General features: G+C 38.9%; 1 protein-coding gene and 1 long non-coding RNA gene across 20 annotated transcripts in view; both read left to right on the forward strand.

Annotated features, from left to right (window-relative positions):
* LOC116553078 overlaps nt 1-278 on the forward strand; it is a 1412-nt gene extending 1134 nt beyond the window's left edge. Inside the window, exon 2 of the long non-coding RNA XR_004269627.1 lies at nt 136-278. This is a non-coding gene — a long non-coding RNA (uncharacterized LOC116553078). The remainder of the gene's footprint in view (nt 1-135) is intronic.
* The window catches only part of NCOR1 (nuclear receptor corepressor 1), a 183766-nt gene that overhangs the window by 77689 nt on the left and 84317 nt on the right, over nt 1-21760 (forward strand). For 14 of the 19 annotated variants that reach the window (XM_032280184.1, XM_032280179.1, XM_032280187.1 and 11 more), the window contains 4 exons: nt 5397-5524; nt 10293-10510; nt 12109-12171; nt 13775-13914. In XM_032280184.1, the coding sequence (XP_032136075.1) occupies nt 5397-5524; nt 10293-10510; nt 12109-12171; nt 13775-13914 (549 nt within the window). The remainder of the gene's footprint in view (nt 1-5396; nt 5525-10292; nt 10511-12108; nt 12172-13774; nt 13915-21760) is intronic. The other 5 variants (XM_032280194.1, XM_032280195.1, XM_032280198.1 and 2 more) reach the window with 1 other exon arrangement.

The raw sequence follows: 21760 nt of genomic DNA on the forward strand, positions 1-21760 counted from the left end.
GGGCGGGAAAACACCCTAGCCCGGGGGGGGGAGGGTGTGGTGTAGCCGGAACCGCGCCCTCCCCCCCCCCCCCGGGAAAAAAAAAAAAAACCTTGCCCCAAAAAAAAAAAAAAAAAAAAAAAAAAGATATAGAAGGTGAGGGAAGTGGCCAGAAGTGCGACCTTGTTTTTAAAATTTGTTTATAAAGTGGAATAGTGAAATGGGTCGGTAGGGCTAATGGGGATCAGAGAAGGGAGGAAAAAGGGCATGCTTGCATACTGACAGGTGCAATACCATAAGACAAAGGATGGATGCTTGCCAACCTTCATAAAGACGTACAGACAGAAAAGGAATAAATTGAGTATTGACAGTGAGATAGGAAGCACTATTCTACCAGAGAGAAGGATATTGTCAGGGTTTTCTTCCTGTTTCCCCTAAAGAACATGGAATCAAGGTCTTGTAATACCCTTTTAGCTAGAGATGATAGGGACCATCTATGTTTTAAACAAGTTTTAGCTGCAAATTTTTAACAGTGTTTATTCCTCATTACAAAATAGTATTTATAACTTTATCTTTAGAAATTATATATGTTACTGTTGAAAATATTCAGTCCTATATTAATGTAAGGGGATAAGGTGATACTTACACAGTGTACATTACCTTTGCCAGATTGGCGCCAGTTGCCCATGATGCTACAGGAGAAAGCTCTAGCGGGAAGCTGTGTGGGGCAGGGATGTTTGTTATTCTGAAACAGTTGTTTCTGTCCTAAAGTTGTCTGGGAGACAGTTTCCCTCCTTTCTGTGGCACACTGATCCTTGTTAGGATCCAGCCATATCCGTGTTTTCTTCTGTACATTCTTGTTGCATGTTTCAGAGTACCTGTCTCAGAATGTAATTGCAGATCTGAGACTTGCCACGTGCACCCTCACCTTGACCTGAGCCTTAGGTTGCTTTCCCCCCAGGTAGGCTCAGTTTGGGTTGGTCAGCACTTTCGGTAGGCTAGCCCTGCCCTTATTAACTTTGAAGATTTTTTTTTTTCTTTTTTTGTTTTATTTTTTACTTTGAAGATTTTTCCTTCAGTTTTACATTTCTCTGTTTCATTGGGAATTTGGGAGAGGTGTGAGCTAAATGATGAATTTAGACCATCATGTCACGCCACCAAATTTATCATTGTTCTTTAATTGTTTTTATATACATTCCATTTATTCGTGTCAAAATAGAGGGACAGTTTTTCAGAAATTAGGTGGTGTCAGTTTAAGGGCTCTCTGTATAAAACTGAATGCTTTTAGAGCTGACAGCAGGTAAGAAAAGAAGTCCCTGGGGTTTTCAGCAAAAGAATGATGCCAGACCACAGTTGTGACATGATTAGTCTGGCTGCTGTGGTGACACAACAGTTTGTAAGGAGACGAGAAGAAGCAGAGACCACTTAGGAGGTTATTTTAATAAGCCCATTGGCTTGGACTAGGCTATAATGAGGCGGTGGGGAGAATGGATTTGTTTCTGGATGTACTCTTGAAGGTAAAACCAAAAGATTTTGCTGATGGCTTGATTGTGGGGATGAGGGAAGGACAGTAATCAAGGAAAACATCCAAGTTTTGACCTGTGGAGCTGCCATTTGCTGTGATAGGCGTGACTGAAGGAGGAGCAGGTTTTGAGGGGAAATTTGGACATGGCTGAATTTGAAATACCTAGTAGGTATCTAAGCAGAGATGCAAATGAGATGTCCAAGTAAAGCGGGTAGTTAGACATAGAAGTCTGGAGTGTAGGAAAAAGGTCTGGGTTAAAGATAGAGAATTTGCTGTATAGAAAAAATTTTAGAAATATTTCTTTTTAAAAACAGAATTGAGTTACAAGGCTAAGATTTTCAAAATTTTCTGTGTCAACTCTCTTGTTGATATGGAGATGGTGGATACAGAGATCCAACTAATTTGAAAATCACTTTACTTCTCTGCCATGCAACCAAGCTATGGTCAGGAAGATTACCTCAGGTAATCTCACAGGGATTATGGCATATTTATTTAAATGATTCTTTAGAGTTCTGCTGAAGTTTATGCTAGATCCTGTCAATTTGCATTTGATTGCTCTCCCTATCCCCTACTCCCAGCCTCCTATTTATAGGAAATAATTTTTATCAGCAGATAAATATATAGTTTGTGACTGGGTGCGGTGGCTCACGCTTGTAATCCCAACACTTTGGGAGACTGAGGCCGGTGAATCACTTAAGGTCAGAAGTTCAAGACCAGCCTAGGCAACATGCTGAAACCTATCTCTGCTCAAAATGCAAAAATTAGCTGAGAGTGGTGGTGCACGCCTGTAACCCCAGCTATTCTGGAAGCTGAGGTGGGAGAATCGAGAATCTCTTGAGCTTGGGAGGCAAAGGTTACAGTGAGCCTAGATCATGCCACTGTACTCCCATCTGGGTGACAGAGCAAGACCCTATCTGGAAAAAAAAAGAGAGAGAGAGAAGAGAGGGGAGAAAGAGAGAGAAAAAAGAGTAGTGAGCCAAGCTTGCGCCGTGGCACTCCAGCCTGGGTGACATAGCAAGACCCTGTGTCACAATAAAAATAAAATAAAGAAAAGAAATACACTTAACTTTTACTTTTTTTATTTGAATTTTTATTTTGTTTTACACGTGCCCTTGAATATTCATTTATAGCGAATAGCCTGTTGTTCGATAGAAATGTTTCAGGTTATATTAACTCCTGGACAGAAATAAACTTGTTTCATTGACTCTCAAGTATTGGGCTTAAAGAAGGAGGAAAAAGGAAAAACCTGAACAAGGAGCCACTGAGAATATTTGCATCTGCGTAGGGAACTTTTAAAAGGGTTTCTCTTGAAGGTATGGACCTCTTTTGCTCCAGCCACCCTGCAGAGTTGAGGGATGTAACTTGTAACCTTCATCCTAGACTGTGTGGATTGATTGGCACTTCTCTTTACAGATTTGCCAGAAACAAAAGTAGTTCCAACCATCTCTTGTTTAAATTGGAGGTAATCTCTTACTCTCTTGGATGTCAGTGGCAGTTGTTGTGATAGGTCTTTACGCATATTGCACAAAGGTGAGGTCCCCCAGTTGCTGCTAACTGCGCTTCCTCCCCACTCCCCACTGCCTGGTCAGTATACAGAGTGGTGAGAGGTTCTGCTGGACAGGTGCCACACACTTCTCTAGACTCGAATCCAGCAACTCTCTCCATTGCTTTGGATCATTTCCACACTTTATTCAGAGCCAGGAGCTGTTCCTTCTTTACAGTGATTGGTTTAAGCAGGTGCTGCGGTTGTTTCTTAGTCCCTAGCACCAGGGAAAGGGGAGTGAAGTTATCTGTTGGCTGCATTTTAGACAGCAGGGAATGTGTGGGATTACTTTGAAGCTCTGGTTGGCATTGGAAGCAGAAAAGTATTGGGGAAATAAGGTTAGCATGTGTTACGCAAGCTAAGGGAATACTGAACCTTTTTCCTACATTCTACTGAGTTGACATGGCCCCATCGTCTTAGGCTATAAACAATTTTCTGGGTTACACAGCTCACTTGCTAGGCAAAAGGCATGATTTGTCCTTACTATGCCATCTTACTGGTTCAGAGTGACACATGGATGCTACATTGGTTGCAGGGTTAGGTTATTAGCATTTAAACAGGCCTTATGACCAGTACAGTGTCCCAGGGAGTCAGAGCTGAGTAAAACTTCCCCGATTTTAAAGCAGCTACTCATGGTTTGAAAGCTTAAATTTTAAAATCTTCCTGGTTTATGAGTTTTCTGTAGCAATAAATACCCAAAAGAAAGAGAAACTTGCAGCCAGGGTGAGAAATTAGGAAGGTTAGATAAAGCAAGCGAAGGAATCATGGTATTGAAATGATTTACCAAGTAGATTAATGGGTGCAGTTCTCACTGGACTGTGAAAATTTGATAGAACAAGCGTTCAAACATTACGATGAAGACCTAGCAGGATCAGCCACAATGAAGATGTGCAGTGGGTGGCTGTAGTTGGAGAGAAGACTTTCTGATTTCAGGATCTGTAAGGCAAAGCAGTGCCCATTGCTGATGAGGCAATTGTGATTTTGCTTGTGGGAAGTTTAATGGGCATGACCTAAAAGTATTTTAACTGTCAAATGTTATGTTGATTGAATGGCAAGTGTTAGAAAAGCCATTGACATGCATTTTGAAATCTGAAAAATAATGTCAAGGCGCAATGAGCCATGTGATGCAATCACGTATATGTTGTAGGAAATATTTAAGAAGTCATTCCATAACACCAAAAGAGAATGTCGTCAGAGGGAGATTTTATGAAACATGAAAAAGGAATTATTTTAAAAATATCACAGTTCAGCAGTGTTCTGGAAGTGGACCAAGAAGGATTCATTTTCTTCTTTCCTTCCCCCTTGGATTAGAAGGAGGCATAATGTGGGACTTGTTTTGTGGAGGCAAATAAGGCCTTTGTTAACTTAGGGGAAAAGAAAATTTATATATATATTTATAAAATTTATATATATGATAAACTTTGATTTACATATATATAAATTTATATATACATACCTATGGTAAACTTTATTAGGCACAGTAAAGAATTAATGGTAACAAATAATATAGAGGTATTATAATAATATACTGTAATAGAAGTTACCTGAATGTGATCTTTTTTCAAATATTTTACTGTACTGCACTCACTTATTTTCTTACTGCAGTTGACTCCAGGTAACTTAAACCACAGAAAATGAAACTCTGATATGGTGGGGACTACTATAGTAGCAGTCAGTGCATTCTTAGCTTCACTTGTTTCTTTTCAAGTCACAGGGCTTTTGCAAATGAGACATCGGAGATAAAAGGGTTTCTAATCTGACTGCCCAGCTTAGAAATATTTAAGCATTTTACTTCTGTTCACTTTATTATATTTTTAATATTTTTCCAAATTACTTCAGTCTTAGTAATGACCATAGCTGTCTAGTATTCTATTAAGTAGACATTCTCTCAAAAATATAGCTGCATAAAGATGTTTCTTATACCCTTATTGATCGTCATGAAAAAGTTGGAAACATACTAGCTATCTAATACATGATAAATTATGTATGGGTTATCAAATTTTAAGGTAGAATTGGAATACCTGAGTGACAGATTAGATGTGGAGGTTGCCGAAAAAGGGAGCCAACCCCAGATTTCTAAGTGAAATCTTAACATTTTCACTTTCTCATGGGTCCAAATGCTATGAGCATTTGTGTGTGTGTGTGTGTGTGTGTGTGTGTGTGTGTGTGTGTGTAAGACCCTTTAAGTAGTGCATTAAAAACCGCTAGACTGATTTTTAACACATGATCACCAGTTACATTTTAAATGACTTACAATCATTTAAAAGTTGTTTAGATAGACATAATTTATCGTAATATAAGGAGCTATTTCTGTTGCCTTTGAATTTTACAAATGATGGTTCATTCTAGCAGCAAATTGCCCGACCCTCACAAGAAGAAAAAGTAGAAGAAAAAGAAGAGGATAAAGCAGAAAAAGCAGAAAAAAAAGACGAAGAAAAGAAAGATGAAGAAGAAAAAGATGAAAAAGAAGACTCTAAGTGAGTTAAATAATTATACAATAAGTTAAATGTTTAAATGTCATTTTTGTAGATTTAGGGAGTACAAGTACAGTTGTCACATGGATATATTACACAGTAGTGAAGTCTGTGCTTTTAGTGTACTGTTGCCCGAATAGTGTACATTATAGCTATCCGGTAATTTCTCATCCCTCACCCACCCCCTCATACCCTCTCACCTGTTTGAATCTCCAGTGTCTATTATTCCACTCTTTATTTATATCCGTGTGTCCACATTATAAGGCTCCCACCTATAAGTGAGAATGTAATAATTGACCTTCTGTTTCTGAGGTATTTCACTTAAGATAAAAGCCTTTAATTCTATAGTTCTATCCATGTTGCTGCAAAAGTATAGTTATTTTTAAATAATGAAATTTAATCTGCTGAAATTTTATTTTATTTTATTTATTTTTGAGACAGAGTCTCACTCTTACCCAGGCTGGGGTGCAGTGGTGCAATCTCAGCTCACTGCAACCTCCACCTTCGGCCTCCCAAGTAGCTGGGATTATAGGCATGTGCCACCATGCCCAGCCAATTTTGTATTTTTAATAGAAATGGGCTTTAACCATGTTGCCCGACCTGATCTAGAACTCCTGACCTCAGGTGATCCACCTGCCTCTGCCTCCAAAGTGCTGGGATTACAGGTGTGACCCACTGTGCCTGGCCGAAATTTTAGATACATCTAATAGTTACATGATTAAGTTGATGTGATTAAGGAATAGAATATTACAGTATTAAGTAACTTTTGACTTAATGAACTTATATACAAGTTTTGAGTTATTATTACTTTTCAGAAGGGTTGGGTTATAGTAATATATACATTTCCCCCAGGATATATTGAATGTAATTTAATCATTATCAGGATCTTCTTTTGAGCTTCAGGTAGTATGTATTGGATAGTGTAAAAATGCTAAGAAAGGGAGAGTTTTCATTTTACATTTTAGATTCCATCTTTATTGACTTTATTTATATAAAATGGAGTCTTTGGTTTGGTTGTTGTTGTTGTTGCTGTTGCTGTTTTCCTGGTTATAAAAGTAATTCTTGTACGTTATAGAAAAATAGGAAAAGAAAAATAAAATGAAAGTTAACCTATGGCCGGGCGCGGTGGTTCACGCCTGTAATCCCAGCACTTTGGGAGGCTGAGGCGGGTGGATCATGAGGTCAGGAGTTTGAGACCAGCCTGACCAACATGGTGAAACCCCGTCTCTACTAAAATACAAAAAATTAGCAGGGCATGGTGGCGTGCGCCTGTAATCCCAGCTACTCAGGAGGCTGAGAGAGGAGAATTGCTTGAACCCAGGAGGTGGAGGTTGCAGTGAGCTGAGATCCCGCCACTGCACTCCAGCCTGGGTGACAGAGTGAGACTCTGTCTCAAAAAGAAAAAAAAAAAAAGAAGATTAACCTATGATTCTGCCACTCAGAGACAGTTACTGTTGATGCTTTTGTGTATATACAGGGGTGAGGTAGGGGTAGGGACACAACAGTTGGTTTGGTTGTTTTTCTCCCAAGAATGAGCTTTATAATTTACATGGAACAAAATTCGCCAGTTTGAAATGTGTTTGTTGACGTGTTTGACGAGCATATGTACTTGTGTACCTATTATCACAGTTGTGATGTAGAATGTTTCCATCACCCCAAACAGTTCCCGTATGCTCCTTTGCAGTCAGTTTTTCTTTCCTCATTCTTAATCTCAGATAGTCACAGATCTGTTTTGCTTTCTCTAGATTTATGTGAAAATGAAGTCATACAGTATGTCATCTTCTTTGTGGCTTTTTTACTTAGCATGAATGCCTTTGAAATTCGTTTAGGTTGTTGAATGTATCAGTTTATTCCTTTTTAATGTTTAATACGTTATTTCTATAGTCCTTGTGGAAATACTTAAGGTCTACCTAGTTTTGTGGCAGCTGAAGTAGCTAGTCAGTTGCCATGGTTTTAAAAGAGACAGATACTCCTGTCATTGTACATTTATACTTTATGAAGATACCAATAAGAGAATATATTTTTTTCTTTTAGTTTAGGTTAGACATTTATTATGCCATGTAGCCAGCCGTTCTTCTCACATAGGACTCTATCATATCTGGATTTTATTTTTTTGTTAAAATTTCTAAATTATTTAACAAGCTTTCATTTATTATCTATCTGAGCTAAGTCTTATGGAGAATGTGAAAATACATAAGATATATACTATTCCCAGGTAGTTCATGATGTAGTAGGGGAAAACTAGGTAAAGTACAAGTGTTACTTTAAGAAATAAAAGCCTGGCAGTAAGAAATCAGCAGACAACCAGTTAAGTGCTTTGGCAGATTAAGAAGAGGTTGAGATACTTCTTTCTGGATAATTTGGAGGACTTTATGCAGAAGCTAGTGGTTATTGTGGGTAGGGTAGAGGGAACCGCATGAATAACTATGCTGCTTTGAGAAGTGGCAGATAATGATTTCATTAGACTTAACATAGTGTGCATCGAGAAGGGAAGTGGAAGGTGGATTGGAGTTAGATTTTGTAGAGCTGTAATGAAAGCCAAAAGTGTTAGACCACATTCAGGTGGCCATGCTGTGTATCTGTTTGGGAATAGTTAGAAAAGGATTGGAATGGATGGAGTGGTTTATTGCCAAAGCTATCCTGCTAGAATACTGATCCATTGGCAAGGTAGAATGAATAGTAGAGGTATAAATCAGGGAAGCCAGTATGGAAGGCCAGGATTGGGGTACTAAGGTATTGAATAAGTATAGTGGTAGCAGAAATAGAGATAGTAGCATTAGTTAGAGAGAGGCATTTCTGAGATGAAATAACCAAAACTTGGCATTAGATTACATATAGGAAGGGAGAGAGCTAAAGATGATATCTAATCTGTAAACCTGAATGATGATGAGCATGGTAGTAGTGTTAACAATAAATAATTAGAGAATGAGGTAGAACAAGGAGCAGAGGTGAGGATGAATATGATTTTGAGTATATTCAGTTTCTATTGATGGGAAATCCAGGCGGCCCTTCTAGCAGGTAGTTGGGAAGACAACCCCTCCAGTTGGGAGTTGGGGAGTGAGTCCAAAGATAAAGATTGGGAGTCTTCCCAGTAGAACTTACGAGAATGGGTAACCTCATGTAGCTCTAAGGCTCCAGGGGAAATCCCTATATGAAAGGATGAGAGGAGCCCAGCACAGTGGCTCACTCCTGTAATCACAGCTAAGCTGGGAGAATTGCTTTAGCGCAGGAATTCATGACCATCCTGGGCAACATGGTGACACCTCATCTCTACAAAAAATAAAAATTTAGCCAGTTATGGTGGCATGTGTCTGTAGTCCCAGCTACTCAGAAAGCTGAGGTGAGAGGCTCATCTGAGCCCAGGAGACTGAGGCTGCAGTAAGCTGTGTTCGCGCCGCTGCTCTCCAGCTGGGTGACAGCGAGACACTTTCTCAAAAAAACAAACAAACAAACAAAAACAAAAAAATAAAACCCAAAAGAAAGAATGGGAGGAGAAAGGTCTATCCCGAGAGGGAGAGCCAGAATAACAGCGGGGATATTTCAAAAGCTAAGTTTAAAGTGATATAAAAAGAAGAATTATCCGCAGCATCAGTTGTGACAAAAAGACTGTTGTAGGGAAAATTGAGAAGAGGTCATTTGATTTTGCAGCTTCCAAGTCATTGGTGACTTTTCAGAAAACATCTTTTAACAGGAGGCTGCAGAATAGAAGCCAGCTTTATGAGGGAATAAGTAAGTAAAGAGAATGTGATAACTTTAATTTAGGACTGAAGGGGAGAGAATTATTTTTGGAAAAAAAAATCTTCCATTAATCAAGCATAATTGAGTCTTTGAGTATTCCCATCTATCCATTCATTTGCAAAAATGTACATTGAATACATTATCTTAAATATAACAACCATGGAAGGTAAGTAGTACGGAGAATGGTCTTCTAGTATTACATGTAGTACTGCTGCTATTAATAGGAACTACTATTTTTCTACATGCTTGAGATGATGGTAAGCACTTTATATCCTGAGAGAGCCTTAGCAAACTCATTTGATGCTGACTGTGTTCCAGGCATTGTTCTGGGCACTTTATTTAACTCCTTTAATTCTGGCAGCAGTCCCATGAAATAAACTCTTTTTTTCATTGTACAGATGAGGAAACCGAGGCCCATGGAGGTGAGGCAGCTTGTCCAAGGTCATCACATGGCTAGTAAATCACAACTGTGGTATAAACCCAGGCAGCCTGGCTCCAGAGGCCATTCCTAAGCATTAACAGTTACTGCCCAATTTGTACATAATTAGTATCAGGCATGATTTAGAGTATTGGTCTGGTTTTATAAAACAGTGTTGTGGATTATTACAGTAGAAAAGGCATCTATCATGAAGATCGTCTGTTTTAACTTCATACATGAGGCAACCTAGAGCAAAGGCAAAACCCCAGAATTCCTGCCTTTTGATATAGCCTATTGCCTTTGGATTGCAGGTCTAGAGGTTTTCTGCTGTCATTTGTTACTTTCTCATGGAGTAGTTCTGGTTTCTAAATCAGTTGGTTTGAAATGTGTTTAAATTTTAAGTCCATTAACATTTAAAATAGGTCTTATAAAATATCTTAATTTCAGCTGGTCAGAACTCTTATGGTGTGGCAGAATTGTTGATAAGTTTTTTTTTAAGTAACTGAGAGATTAGGCAGTATTATTCAATTTATGTTTAAATGATATCCAAAACCAAAACCTTCTTTGATATATGTATACTTTTGAATCACAGTTTTAATTTGCTTTTGTGTCCAGAGAAAATACCAAGGAAAAGGACAAGATGGATGGTACAGCAGAAGAAACTGAGGAAAGAGAGCAAGCCACACCCCGGGGGCGAAAGACTGCCAACAGTCAGGGCCGCCGTAAGGGCCGGATCACCAGGTCCATGACAAACGAAGCCGCAGCTGCTAGCGCTGCAGCCGCAGCGGCCACTGAAGAGCCCCCACCACCTCTGCCACCGCCACCAGAACCCAGTGAGTGGAAGAGATTGGCATAAACAGACCATAATTTTGTTTGGGATTCTGTTTCACTGCTAGGATAGGGTAGGAGGGACTTTTAGTACTGACAACCTAGAAACAATCCTGAAGTGTGGTCTTTAAATTTTTTTAAACTTTCAATATCAAAATCTTTTCAAAAAGAGCGTCACCCACAGTCTTGCCTCCCCAATAGAGCTGTTTTTCTTTTTTACTTAGTTGTTATGCTAGTGTGCATGTTACTGTGTCTTCCGATATATTAACTTGGTATATATCATAAATACTTTCTAATTTCTAAGTAATTTTCATTTTTTTAATGGCCGTTTAATATGGAAGCATGATTTCTTTAACCATTCTCTTATTGCTGAATGATTAGGCTGTCCGTTCTCTTCCCTGCTTTTAAGCCAATTTATATAGCAATATAATAAAAAAATCTTTATTCACATAGTATTTTCTTTATGTAAATTATTTTTCATGGAATAAATTCTTGAGCAAGGGAGTACTGGATCTACTAGTCCAAGCATCTTTCTCTCTAAGTATTGTCTCATTAGTTTATAAAAGGACTATATTAATGATAGAGTACCACTGTTAATGATTCAGAGGTACCATTATTACTGTAACATGAAGTATGAAAGAAAATGGAGTTTAGGGAATGATAAGAATGAGGTAGGGGCACTAACGAGATAGGAGGAGGAAAGAGGCTGGGGCAGATCATGATGGGCCTTGTTTGAACTATATTCTGCTTTGATTAAGAAGTGGGGAACTTGCAGAGATTTTTAAATAGAGGAATGCTGTGATTAGATTTGTGTCTTAGAAAGTTAACTGGTAGCAATTGTGGAGGTCAGGTTAGACAGAATAAGGGCTGGAGGCAGAGGGCCCAGTCATGGGACTGCAGTGGCCCAAGCAAGGAGGGAATGCATTCAGAGTTGCTGCATGTCATTGGTTATGAGTGGTAAATGGGAGGCAGGATTCAGAAATTAGTTTATGAGTCTAAGATGCCTGTTAATAACTTGAGTGAGTGAATGGTAGAACTGTAAATTGGGAAAGAGAATATGGCAGGAGCTCATATCAGGCCTGATGCTCTCAGGTTTTTTTTTTTTTTTTTTGCCTGAAGCAAAAGAGAATGTATTCAGTTCATGATCCATCTTTACCCACTGGATATCAGACACTTGGGGATGAACTAAAGGGTCTCTAGGAGTTAGGACAAGATGGAGGCTCAGAGGGAATTGTGCTTAGACAGGAAAGAGGAGGGTTGCTTCTTCCTTTGACACTGCAGGAGAGGAGTGTCTACTAAGTGGGAGTGGAGATACATTAAGTGGGAAGCTACTGGGTCCAAAAATAAGCTAAAGTTGTTAAAAAATGTAAACATGGAGAGAACTTTCGAGAACACTGAGAAAGATCATAATATTGAGAAGTGTTGACTTGTTTCTTCTAGTTTGGTGATGGAGAGGTTGATACTATCCTATGTCTGTAGTTGCTTTCACCAAATGTTTTATTCAGTCTTTTATTTCAGATAAATAGGTTATATAATTATATGATTGGTCCGAATGAAGGATTTAACTTTTTCTCCGCCTGATTGGCTTCTCTCTTTATTTCAGTTTCTGCAGAGCCTGTGGAGACCTCTCGGTGGACAGAAGAAGAAATGGAAGTTGCAAAAAAAGGTAAATTGTAATTTTTCCGGTTTTTTGGGTTTTTTTTTTTTTTTTTTTTTTTTTTAAGGGTTATTAGTAATGAGTAAGATTGGAAAAAAAATTTCTTTCAGAAAGGTAAATAAGACTTAGAAGTGACTTTAAGAGTTCATTTTGCTAGTATAATACCCAATTACATACCCCCAGTGTGCCTTAAAATGCCCAGTTTTGAGGGATTTAAGATTATCTTCACTGTTTTATTTTGAATGTCATTTAATTAAAGATCAAGAAGGTTATTTTCACTTTCTTAGAATAATTATGATATGCTGTTGAAATCACTTTGGAATGAATTTTGACATAAAGTCTATATTTCTATTACTTAAAAGTTGTATTTAATAGAATAGGATGGTAAATACTTTTGTCAATTTGTATTTGGTAAGTCGTTTAATTATAAATCATTAACAAATTGCTCTGTGATTCAGAGGGAAGAGCCTAAAGTTTGTAACCAAGCCAATGAAGGTTTGAATCTTATTTCTGCCACTTTCATAGTTTTGTGGCCTTCCTCTTACTCTGACACTTTATGGACCTTGTGTTTTTCTGTCATTGCTTGTTAATGCAGTATAATTTGAAATTGAGCTAAAATTTCTAATAAGATAAGTAATTGGTAATTTTGAGAAAGATTAGCTAATTTTTTGGTGGTTAAATATTTTTCTTGTGATCTTTTTCAGGTAGATGTACCTGCATATAACTATTTGCTCACTACTCTTCTTCTCTTATTCATGTATCAGGCAGGATTTGGAAATGATCTTCTAATTTTCAGTATTTAAGGGTGCTACTTGTGTGAACCTTGAAAAACTGATGTTTTCCTATAAGTCTTTAAATTTATACTGGAAATTCCTGCTTGGGGTACACCTGCTTGGGTGTACCCAGGACTAAAGACATACAGCACCAGGCCAAACTAATTTTTGTATTTTTAGTAGAGATGAGGTTTCACCATATTGGCCAGGATGGTCTTGATCTCTTGACCTTGTGATCCACCCACCTCGGCTTCCCAAAGTGCTGGGATTACAGGCATGAGCCACCACGCCCAGCCAGATTTATTTTTTTAATTGGTTATTATTTTTCTGATGGGATTGCTTGATTGTGAGTTGACTGAGGAGAAATATGGATTATAAGTGGAGTCATATATATCTTTAATTTGTGTTCATTTATATGTGATTACCCTATTTACTTGATGTATTGTCTTCAGAGTTCTAGATGTACCTAATCATTTAGTTTGCAAGTATTTGAGCTATTACTAATGTGTCCAACATTGTCCTAGCCCTGTGGGAGATATGTAAGAAAGACAAGATTTAGCCCTTCTACTAATGAATATGTTTTAAATTTTTTTTGGGGGGTGGGGTGGCGCATGTGGGAGGGCATATGTTTTAAATTTGAGGGGAAAAATATAGAACTGTAAATGAGTTTTGTGTCAATAAGTATTTTTATAAATATCAAAGTATATATATTATCCAATTGAAAGCACACTTTTAAGTGTTACGGGTGTGAATAAAATGATTAAGTTAATTTATTATTTCTCTTGTTTGCTTTATCAGGTGACTGTTCAATTAACATTTGGTTTGTTTTTAAAATGCAGGTCTAGTAGAACATGGTCGTAACTGGGCGGCAATTGCTAAAATGGTGGGAACGAAAAGTGAAGCTCAATGTAAAAACTTCTATTTTAACTATAAAAGGCGGCACAATCTTGACAACCTCTTACAGCAGCATAAGCAGAAAGTGAGTATATCAGGGGTGGTGAATCTTTTACCTATTATTGGTTTTTACTTAGAGTGTTGTTGTTGTTTGAGATGGAGTTTCACTTTGCCACCCAGGCTGGAGTACAGTGATGCAGTCTCAGCTCACTGCAAACTCCACTTCCCAGGTTCAAGCAATTTCCTCCCTCAGCCTCCCGAGTAGCTGGGACTACAGGTGCCTGCCACCACGACCAGCTAATTTTTGTATTTTTAGTAGAGACGAGGTTTCAACAGGTTGGCCAGGCTGGTCCTGAACTCTTGACCTCAGGTGATCTACCAGCCTCGGCTTCCCAGAGTGCTGGGATTATAGGTGTGAGTCATTACACCTGGTCTTGTTTTTTTTTCCAGAGCTTCAGGGATTGATTTTTAAGAGAAACCTTTTTGTATCTTATATTTTTATTTACTGCACTTACATGTAAAAGGTGTGCTAGATTTTTGTTATAGGCTCTTCTATTTATTGCTCAAGGAGTAAAGTTTCTCTTGGTATTCCTAACAGTCCAAAGAAGCCCATCATGACCTGCCCCATCTTATCTTTCCTACTCCAAAGTTTCTATTTGTAGTAAAGGGAATTAAATACTCTGAACTACTGTAGGCTGGATTTGAAAACTATAAACATTTTAGAGGTTGAATTGAAAACTTTAGGCTGGGCACAGTGGCTCACACCTGTAATCCCAGGACTTTGGGAGGCCAAGGTGGGAGGACCACGAGGTCAACAGATCGAGACCATCCTGGCCAATATGGTGAAACCCTGTCTCTACTAAAAATAGACAAATCAGTGCCGTATTCAGCAGCACATATACTAAAATTACAAAATTAGCTGGATATGGTGGCACGTTCCTGTAGTCTCAGCTACTCAGGAGGCTGAGGGAGGAGAATCGCTTCAACTGGGGAGGCAGAGGTTGCAGTAAGCCGAGATCTTGCCATTGCACTCCAGCCTGGATGACAGAATGAGACTCCATCTCAAAAAAAAAAAAAAAAAAAAAAAAAAAAAGCCTTTCGGAGCCGAGGCAGGTAGATCTCAAGGTCAAGAGTTCAAGATCAGCCTCACCAACATGGTGAAACCCTGTCTCTGCTAAAAAGACAAAAATTAACTGGGCATGGTGGTGCGTGCCTGTAATCCCAGCTACTCAGGAGGCTGAGACAGGAGAATCGCTTGAACACAGGAGGCAGATGTTGCAGTGAGCCAAGATTACGGCACTGTACTCCAGCCTGGGTGACAGAGCAAGACTGCATCTCAAAAAAAAAAAAAAAGAGAGAGCTTTAGCTGGAGGTCTGTTGATAGTATCGAGTGAATTGATTTTGTATATTAGACATTTTTTCAGAGAGAAGATTCCATGGTATAAATATTAAAAACCAAGGAGCAAAACATATTGGAAATTCCTTAAGAAGAAAGTTCCAGTGTAGTGGTTGTCAAAGACCATAGAGCTTTTTGATGATTCCGTGAGGTCAAGACTGTTTTCTTAAAAACTTCAGTCAAATGTGATTTACTGTTTTTCATTATATGACCTTTGCATTTATGGTGGCAAAGCTGTGGTAGATAAAATTGCTGATGCTTTAGCATAAACCTTGGCATGGAACCAAGCCAGTGTATTTTTCATCTCTGAGCACTTGCAGTTTTTTCTTAGAATGTCACTTAAGAATGTCCTCGATGATGCAATAAAAGTTAGTTTTATTAAATCTCATCCCTAAGTACGTCTTTTTATACTTAGTGTCATGTAATGGGAAGTAAAGGTAAAGTTCTTCTGCTCTATACTAAAATATAATGGTTCTCTCAAGGAAAAACACTTTGGCAATTGTTTGAGTTCTAAGCTGCACTAGTCTTCCCTTTATCATGGAATGTCATTTTAGATTGAAAGAATGACAGACAAACTATGTTTTCAGACTGGTATATTTAGCAGACATTTTCTTGAAAACTAATGAATGAGCCTGTCTTTCAAATAAAGTAACTGTTAGTGTTTGTTGCCACTTCAAAATATTTGAGCTTTCAAGCAAAAAAATGAGAATTTTGGAAAATATGTTTCTCTAACTATGAGCTTCACACTTCATTACAGATTTTCTGATGTGATCAGTGGTAATAATAGTAAGTGTGATATTTGTTACTGTGTGATGAAATTTTTTCTCAATTTGAAAACTTGCTTAACTCAATACTTTCCAAATGCTATTTCATGATGTTGTAATGTGATTTGGTTTGGCTGTGTCCCCACCCAAATCTCATCTTGAATTGTAGCTCCCACAATTACCATGCATCGTGGAAAGGATCCAGTTGGAGATAACTGAGTCATGGGGGTGGGTCTTTTTCTTGTGCTGGTCTCATAATAGTAAATAAGTCTCTTGAGATCTGATGGTTTATAAAGAAAAGTTTCTCTGCACGAGCTCTGTTTTTTTACCTGCTGCCATCTATGTAAGATGTTACTTGTTCCTCCTTTCCTTCTGCTATGATTGTGAGGCCTCCCCAGCCATGTGGTACTGTAAATTTTTTAAGCCTTTTTTTCTTCCCAGGGTCAGGTATGTCTTTATCAGCAGTGTGAAAACAGACTAATACCATAAATTGGTACCAGTAGTGTCAGTGTTGCTGAAAAGATACCTGAAAATGTGGAAGCAACTTTGGAACTGGGTAACAGGCAGAGGTTGGAACAGTTTGGAGGGCTCAGAAGAAGACAGGAAAATGTGGAAATGTTTGGAACTTCCTAGAGGCTTGTTGAATGGCTTTGACAAAAATGCTAATAGTGATAAGAACAATAAGGTCCAGGCGGCAATGGTCTCAGATGGAAATGAGGAATCGTTGGGAACTGGAGCATAGGTGACTTGTGATGTTTTAGCAAAGAGACTGGGGGCATTTTGCCCCTGCCCTAGAGATTTGCATAACTTTGAACTTGAGAGAGGCGATTTAGGGTATCTGGCAGAAGACATTTCTAAGCAACAAAGCATACTAGAAGTGACTTGGGTGCTGTTAAAGGCATTCAATTTTATAAGGGAAGCAGAGCATAAAAGTTTGGAAAATTTGCAGCCTGACAATGTGATAGAAAAGAAAATCCCATTTTCTGAGGAGAATTGCAAGCCTGCCGCAGAAATTCGTGTCCATAATGAGGAGCTGAATGTTAATTCCCAAGACAATGGGGAAAATTTCTACAGGGCATGTCAGAGGTCTTTATGGCAGCCGCTCCCATCACTGGCCTGGAGGCTGAGGAGGAAAAAATGGTTTCATGCCCTGGGCTCAGGATCCCCCTGCTATTTGCAGCCCCAGGGCTTGGTGCCCTGCATCCCAGTCACTCTAGCCATGGCTGAAAGGGGCCAAAGTATAGCGTAGGTCATGACTTCAGAGGGTGCAAGCCCCAAGCCTTGGCAATTTCCATGTGGTGTTGAGCCTGTAGGTACACAGAAGTCAAGAATTGAGGTTTGGGAACCTCTCCCCAGATTTCAGACAATGTATGAAAATGCCTGGATATCCAGGCAGAAGTCTGCTGCAGGGGTGGGGCTCTCATGGAGAAACTCTGCTAGGACAATGCAGAAGGGAAATGTGGGATTGGAGCCCCCACACAGAGTCCCTAGTAGGGCATCACCTAATGGAACTGTGAGAAGAGAGCCACCATCCTCCAGACTTCAGAATGGTAGATCCAGCTATAGCTTACACTGTCCGCCTGGAAAAGCCACAGACATTCAACCCTAGCCTGTGAAAGCAGCCAGGAGGGAGGCTGTACCCTGCAAAGCCCCAGGGTCAGAGTGGCCCAGGACGATGGGAACCCACCTCTTGCATAAGTATGATCTGGATGTGAGACATGGAGTCAAAGGAGATCATTTTGGAGCTTTAAGATTTGATTGCCCTGCTGGATTTCAGACTTGCGTGGGCCTTGTAGCCCCTTGGTTTTGGCCAATTTCTTCTTTTTGGAACAGCTGTATTTACCCAATGTCTGTTTCCCCATTGTATCTAGGAAGTTACTACTCTCCTTCTACTTTTATAGTCTCATAGACAGAAGGGACTTCCCTTGTCTCAGATGAGATTTTGGGCTGTGGACTTTTGGGTTAATGCTGAAATAAGACTTTGGGGGACTGTTGGGAAGGCATGATTTGTTTTGAAATGTAAGGACATGAGATTTGGGAGGGGCCAAATGATATGGTTTGGCTGTGTCCCCACCAAAATCACATCTTGAATTGTGGCTCCCATAATTCCCATGTGTTGTGGGAGGGACCCAGTGGGAGATAATTGAATCATCGGGCAGGTCTTTCTCGTGCTGTTTTTGTGATAGTAAATAAGTCTTACAAGACCTGCTGGTTTTATAAAGAGGAGTTAGCCTGCACAAGCTCTTTTTTTTTTTTTTTTTTTTTTTTTTTAAACCTACCACAATCATGTAAGACGTTATTTGCTCCTCCTTGCCTTTTGCCATGATTGTGAGGCCTCCCTAGCCATGTGGAACTGTAAGTTCATTAAACCTCTTTTTCTTCCCAGTCTCGAGTATGTCTTTATCAGCAGCATGAAAATGGTCTAATACATAATGGATCATGCATTGATAAAAGATTGATAATGTTTTTTTAATATACCAAAATGTAAGATAGATTATAGATTTTAACAGAATGTAAAGGCTTCCTTGATATAGTATCAGATTTCATTTGTAACTAACCAATAAGAAGAGACACTTGCTGAGTTTTGGTACAGTATCAAAAAATAATATCTGTAAGTATCTGAAAAATCTGTTAAAATACTCTGCCCTTTTCCCACTATATATCTGTGTGAGGCTACATTGTTTTTATATACTTCAACCAAAACATTAGATGACAATCTAATCTACAGATTAGATCACACGTGGACGCACCTTTGGGAATTCTGCTTAGATCAGACATGGAAGAGATTTCCAGAAAGGAAAGGTTTTGCCACTTTTTTAGTAAGTAATTTTTTGTTTTGGAAAATGGTTATTTTTTGTTAAAAATAAGTTCTTTCTGGGTTTATATTGCTTTTAATGAGTTAAAATTTTAAAGTTTTCTTAGTTTTAATTTCTGATATAGTAAATATCTGTCTGTCTGTCTATATTTCTCTCATAAAGAAAAGCTCTTTTTTTGGCTGGGCACAGTGGCTCGTGTCTGTAATAACAGCACGTAGGAAGGCTGAGGTGGGCAGATCGCTAGGTCAAGAGATGGAGATCATCCTGGCCAACATGGTGAAACCCTGTCTCTACTAAAAATACAAAAATTATCTGGGCGTGGTGGTGTGCGCCTGTAATCCCAGTTACTCAGGAGGCTGAGGCAGTAGAATCATGAGAATCACTTGAACCCGGGAGATGGAGGTTGCAGTGAGTTGAGATCACGCCATTGCACTCCAGCCTGGCGACAGAGCAAGTCTCCGTCTCAAAAAGAAAAAAAAAGAAAAAGAAAAGCTCTTTGTGGCTTTTAATACTTAAAAGAGTGTTGCATCCTTAGACCAAAAAATTTGAGAATTATTAAAGTGTGATAGTAAAGATACTAAGATTTGAATTTATTAAGAGGATACAAAGCATAACATTGACTAATTTAAAAGGGTATATACAAAGGGACTTTCAGGTTAATAAGAAAGTTAGAGTTAAAAATATGCTGTAGCAACCAAAACACAAAAAGTCTACTAGCAAGATAAAGACCGGACTTCACGAGATAACATCCAAAATGTTTTGAGACAAAGTGAAGTAAAGAATGAATCAGGTATGTTTTTAAAATATAAATGTTATATTAGTCATGGTCCTCCTGAGAAACAAAACTTAACAGGGTGTGTGCATGCATATATACATGTATATATATATATATATATAGAGAGAGAGAGATTGAGATTTAAGGAGTTGGCTCACATGATTGTGGAGGGTTGGTGAGTCCAGTGTCTGATAGGATAGGCTGGTTGACTGGAGACTCTGGGAAGAGTCGCAGTTGGACTCCAAAGGCAGTTTTCCTGGCAGAATACCTTCTTACTCCAGGAATCCAGTCTTTGTTCCATTAAGCCCTTTAATTGATTGGAAGAGGTCCACCCACATTATGGGGGGTAATCTATTTTTCTCAGAGTCTGCTGATTTAAATGTTAATATCATCTAAAAAAAAATCTGCACAGAAACTTCCACAATAAGATTCAACCAGATATCTGGGTACTGTGGCCCAGCGAAGTTAACACATAAAATTAACCAGCACAAACATCTTTCCTCTAATTATTTTGATCACAATTAAAATAATAGGGACAGCAGACTTCAAGTGTTTATCTAGAATGTTTTATCTTTTAAAAATAGATCTCAAGAAAACATGCAAAATGTCTAATATCTATCAAATCTCAGTGGTAGATACATGGGTGTTTTCTTTCATCTTTCCTCCTCCCCCTCCCCATCCTCATCCTCCCCCTCCACCTCCTTCTTCTTTTCTTCTTCTTCCTTTTTTTTTTTTTTTTTTTTTTTTTTTGGAGACAGAGTCTCACTCTGCCTCCCAGGTCGAAGTGCAGTGGCGTGATCTTGACTCACTGCAGCCTCTACCTCCTGGGTTCAAACGATACTCCTGCCTCAGCCTTCCCAGTCACTGGGATTACAGGTGTGCACCTCCATGCCCAACTAATTTTTGTATTTTTAGTAGATACAAGGTTTCACCATGTTGGCCAGGCTGGTCTCGAATTGCTGGCCTCAAGTGATCTGCCTACCTTGGCCTCCCAAAGTGCTGGGATTACAGGAGTGAATCACTGGGCCTGGCCATGAGCCACTGCACCTGGCCTGTTTCTCTATATTTGACTATCATATATTAAAGAAAATGCTTGGCAACATAGTGGATTATTGCATGTGAACAGAGGGTTGTTGTAGTAGTGTAAAAAGTTGTCTCTTCCCGAGTTACCAGTGAAAGGACCAAACCAGAATGGGTTGACACTGGCAAGAGAGGGGCATACACTGGGCACTGGAATAATCCATATATATGATAACATCAGCTGGGCACGGTCAGTTACGCCTGTAATCTCAGCACTTTGGGAGGCCAAGGTGGGAGGATTGATTGAGGCCAGAGGTTCCACACTAGTCTGGACAACAAAGCGAGACCTTATATTCAAAAACAAACAAGAGTAGCTATTATCTAATCCGTGGAAATTCATGGAATCTTCTGAAAGTTTTTTTTTTTAAAAGTGTAGCCTGTATTTCTCTGGGATTCTCTTGCATTCCTACTGGAAACATAGAAATAAATATTTTAGCCTTCAGAATTTCAACTAATTCTGTAAGTCTGATATTAGAAAATGATTGTTTATCTTGAGTTAATATTTTAGGCTGGATCCTAAATAACCATCCTCATAAAAATGTTGAGTAGATGTATGGGTAATTTTTAACAGAGCAATGATATATTTTCCTCTCCTGAAGAGTCTCACTGGGAAAGGCTGACAGCTGATATGAGATGAAATGTAGGCTCTGTAAGGGGCACAGAACAGAGGACCACCAGGGCTGGGACTTCCAGAACCCTGGGTCTGCAAACAGAGAAGATATTAAGGCTTCTATTTAGTAACATGAAGTTATAAGTATAATGTAAATAGCTAATGTCTTACATGTACACAAGTCCTCTTATGGATATGAGACCCCAGCAGGAGAATGAGCCATTTTGCATAAACATAGTTTGCAGAAGGGAGCATACCATTTTTTAAAAAAAGGAATTATTAAAAAACATTTTTTTTTTTTTTTTTTGGAGACAGGTTCTCACTGTGTCACCCAGCCTGGAGTTCGGTGGCATGATCATGGCCCACTGCAGCTTCAGCCTCTTGGGTTCAAGTGATCTTTCTGCCTCAGTCTCCTGTGTAGCTGGGACTTCAGGAGAGTACCAGCACACACAGCTAATTTTTTTTTTTTTTTTTTTTTTTTTTTTTTTTT

This window comes from Sapajus apella, unplaced genomic scaffold, assembly GCF_009761245.1.
Source record: "Sapajus apella isolate SASKATOON/1434 unplaced genomic scaffold, GSC_monkey_1.0 scaffold12, whole genome shotgun sequence".
Lineage (NCBI taxonomy): Eukaryota > Metazoa > Chordata > Mammalia > Primates > Cebidae > Sapajus > Sapajus apella.